Source organism: Stegastes partitus, unplaced genomic scaffold (genome assembly GCF_000690725.1).
Source record: "Stegastes partitus isolate 25-593 unplaced genomic scaffold, Stegastes_partitus-1.0.2 Scaffold1584, whole genome shotgun sequence".
In the NCBI taxonomy this organism is placed as follows: domain Eukaryota; kingdom Metazoa; phylum Chordata; class Actinopteri; family Pomacentridae; genus Stegastes; species Stegastes partitus.
This window is the reverse complement of record NW_007579315.1, coordinates 1-2663: the sequence shown is the minus strand read 5'-3', so window position 1 is coordinate 2663 and position 2663 is coordinate 1. Positions and strand designations below refer to the sequence as shown.

The 2663-nt window shown below is 50.2% G+C and overlaps 1 protein-coding gene across 1 annotated transcript in view; it reads right to left on the bottom strand.

Annotated features, from left to right (window-relative positions):
- The window catches only part of phf21b (PHD finger protein 21B), a 6094-nt gene extending 3679 nt beyond the window's left edge, over nucleotides 1-2415 (bottom strand). The window contains exons 1-7 of the mRNA XM_008300750.1: nucleotides 2244-2415; nucleotides 1672-1977; nucleotides 1247-1345; nucleotides 930-981; nucleotides 518-594; nucleotides 380-434; nucleotides 132-154 (exon numbers count right to left, since the gene is read on the bottom strand). Coding sequence (XP_008298972.1) covers nucleotides 132-154; nucleotides 380-434; nucleotides 518-594; nucleotides 930-981; nucleotides 1247-1345; nucleotides 1672-1977; nucleotides 2244-2336 — 705 coding nt within the window. The 5' untranslated portion in view covers nucleotides 2337-2415. The remainder of the gene's footprint in view (nucleotides 1-131; nucleotides 155-379; nucleotides 435-517; nucleotides 595-929; nucleotides 982-1246; nucleotides 1346-1671; nucleotides 1978-2243) is intronic.
- Nucleotides 2416-2663: the final 248 nt, after the last annotated feature.

The following is a 2663-nucleotide window of genomic DNA, read 5'->3' as shown; positions in this document are numbered from 1 at the left end:
TGAACCCGGCAGCACTGACAACAACTAAACATAAAGGTTTTGTTTTTCTGAGATTCGTGGAGCCTTGAACGCAGCACCGTGACCTCAAACGGACCGCCAGCCGCCAGTTTCAAAGCAGTCATGTGACCTACCTTCCAGCAGAAGTCCTCAGAGTCTAGCATGTGGGTGAAGCAGAGCAGAGTTAGTCAGTTAGAGGCCAAGCAGGTTAATCAACACAAACGTGATGAAGCTGATCTGAATCCAAACCACCAGAACCTGACCAGAACTTTAGTGTGTTTAGTGAAGCAGGGTTTTATATTTTCAGTTACAGGCCCTGGAGTAGGTTTCTAGCAAGCTTTTAAAGGACGGCTGCAGCAGAACATGGACTGATGTCACTCACCTCGGGCCGACAGGAACAGGGAGCTGTTCAGGTAATGTGACGCCAGACGTTTCCGCTGCAGAGACACAAAGAGATCGGATCAGAGACGGCTCACTGAGCAGCACCTGGAGCAGGTGAATCAGGTTCTGAGGGTCTGACCTCGGGCTCAAACAGGCCGCTGTAGGCCGGGTTCGCTGTGCTTCTCCTCTTCCTCTCCTGCCGCTTGGTCTGGATCTCTGCTCAAACACAACACGATGGTCAGTCATCAGGGCAGCGCTGACTAAAGTCAGACCTTTATTCATGACTTCATGGTTCTGGTTCGATGCTGAACTGCATTTAAATGTGTGTCTGTTTCACAGTGAGGTTTATTTCACAGGTTTGAAATGTGTTTCTGCTCAGTGACAGACAAACACAACATTCTTCACTGTTTATGTTCCAACAGAAACAGAAGATATTCCCTCGTTATGTTAAAGTACTGACGAGCTGTTCGATCCGCTGACAGGACTTTACAGACTAGAGGCTCAGGTGTTGCAGTGAAACCTGCAGCTCGGTCATGTGACCTGTGACTCACCCTCCAGGTGTTCTGTGGTGACGAGGCCGAGGGCCACCATGAAGGCGATTTTCTGGATGAGACAAAGAAATAAACGATGAACTGCTGCTGATGTAATTAATCTGAGACGAGACTGTTTTATTGTTACGTTACACTTTCTGATACCAATAATTCATCAATAATCAATAAAGCAGCAGAAATGAATAAAATCAATGAATGTTTGGAGTTTTTGCTGAAGCTAATCCTGAAAGTGATTCTATGTCCAGAGTCCAGGGTTAAAACTATAAATCTGTACCTCTCTCCATGTATATGGATGTGTAGTGTGCGGTGTGGCTCACCTCGGGGTCCTCGTCCTTCTTCGGGGCCTCCTGTGGCGGGACGTCGGCCCCTGGAGGCCCCTCGGTGCTGCTGGGAGTCTGAGGCTGGATGATGATCACCTGAAACCAACAAACTGGGTCAGAACTGAGACCATCGATCAGATTATTGATCAGGTTCATCTGTTCACTGATGTTTGAGGTTCTCTACAGAACCTTGTCTCTGTTCTGACGTCACTGAGTGAAGGCCTGTCAGCACTGCTGCCCTCAGTGTTGACTCTCAGGCTGCATGAAGCGTCTGACATCTGCAGAGGCTTTGGGTTTTTATCTGAACTAAGCGTCTGTTATAAATGTTGTGACGCTGCTGGAGGCCTGTGTGCGGGGTTCTGGGTTTGGGTTCTGGGTTTGGGTTCTGTGTTTGGGTTGGGGTAGCAGCTGCAGAGCTTCACCTTCACGGCTTCACTGACGGCTGAAACTCCGTTTCCGGCAGCCGGCGAGGCAGCGATGATGGCGTACGCGACGCCGGGTCCGGCTGAGGCGTGCTGGGTGGAGCTTCCCAAGTCCGGACCCCCTGATGGAGGCGGCGAGGCGTCACTCTGTCCGTTGGGCTGGCGGTCGGGGCTGAAGGTGCTGTTGGCGGTGGGCAGCGTCGGGCCTTTAGGACTGACCACCGCCGCCCTCTGCAGGCCGACAGGCTGCAGCTCCTGGCAGGGACTGAGGGGAAGGCTGTCGGGGATCTGGGTCTTTGGCCTGACCTGCAGGGACACACGGCGTTACTCCACCTGCTGCCACTAAAACACCAACGCTGAACACACTCAGACTCTAACAGAGAAATAAAAAGCTGAAAGAGGCTTTGCTGCCACCTGCTGGATGAATCTGTGTTTCTGCTGCTTCACTGTAAACAACTACATTCTCAGTATTTCATCACTGAGTGACCAGCTGAGCAGGTTACCTGAGCTGTGACACATAGACACAACAACAACAACAACAACAACAACAACAATGATAACAACGACTGTACCTGAGGTAGCACGGTGGCTGCTTGTCCTGCCAGCCGGTGCAGGGAGCTGACTTGAGGCACCTTGATGGGAACAGCAGTGAGAGTTCCCAGCATCTGAAACACACCAGTTAGAAACCAGTTAGATCCAGTTAGAAACCAGTTGGAACCAGTTGGACACCAGGAGGCCTGGTGTTTCCTGTTCAGTTCAGCCATGGATCCAAACAGCACCAGAACATCAGAACACTCAACATTATGATTCATTAAATACAAACAGACTAAACTATTCATGACTGACTTTGAAATGATGTAAAATAAAGAAACGCAGCAAAGAAAGCCCTCAGACTGAAGGCAGGTTCACCTGGACAGGTAACCAGTCTATCACAGGGCTACACTTAGAGACAGACAACCAAGCACACTCACATTCACACCTACGGACAATTT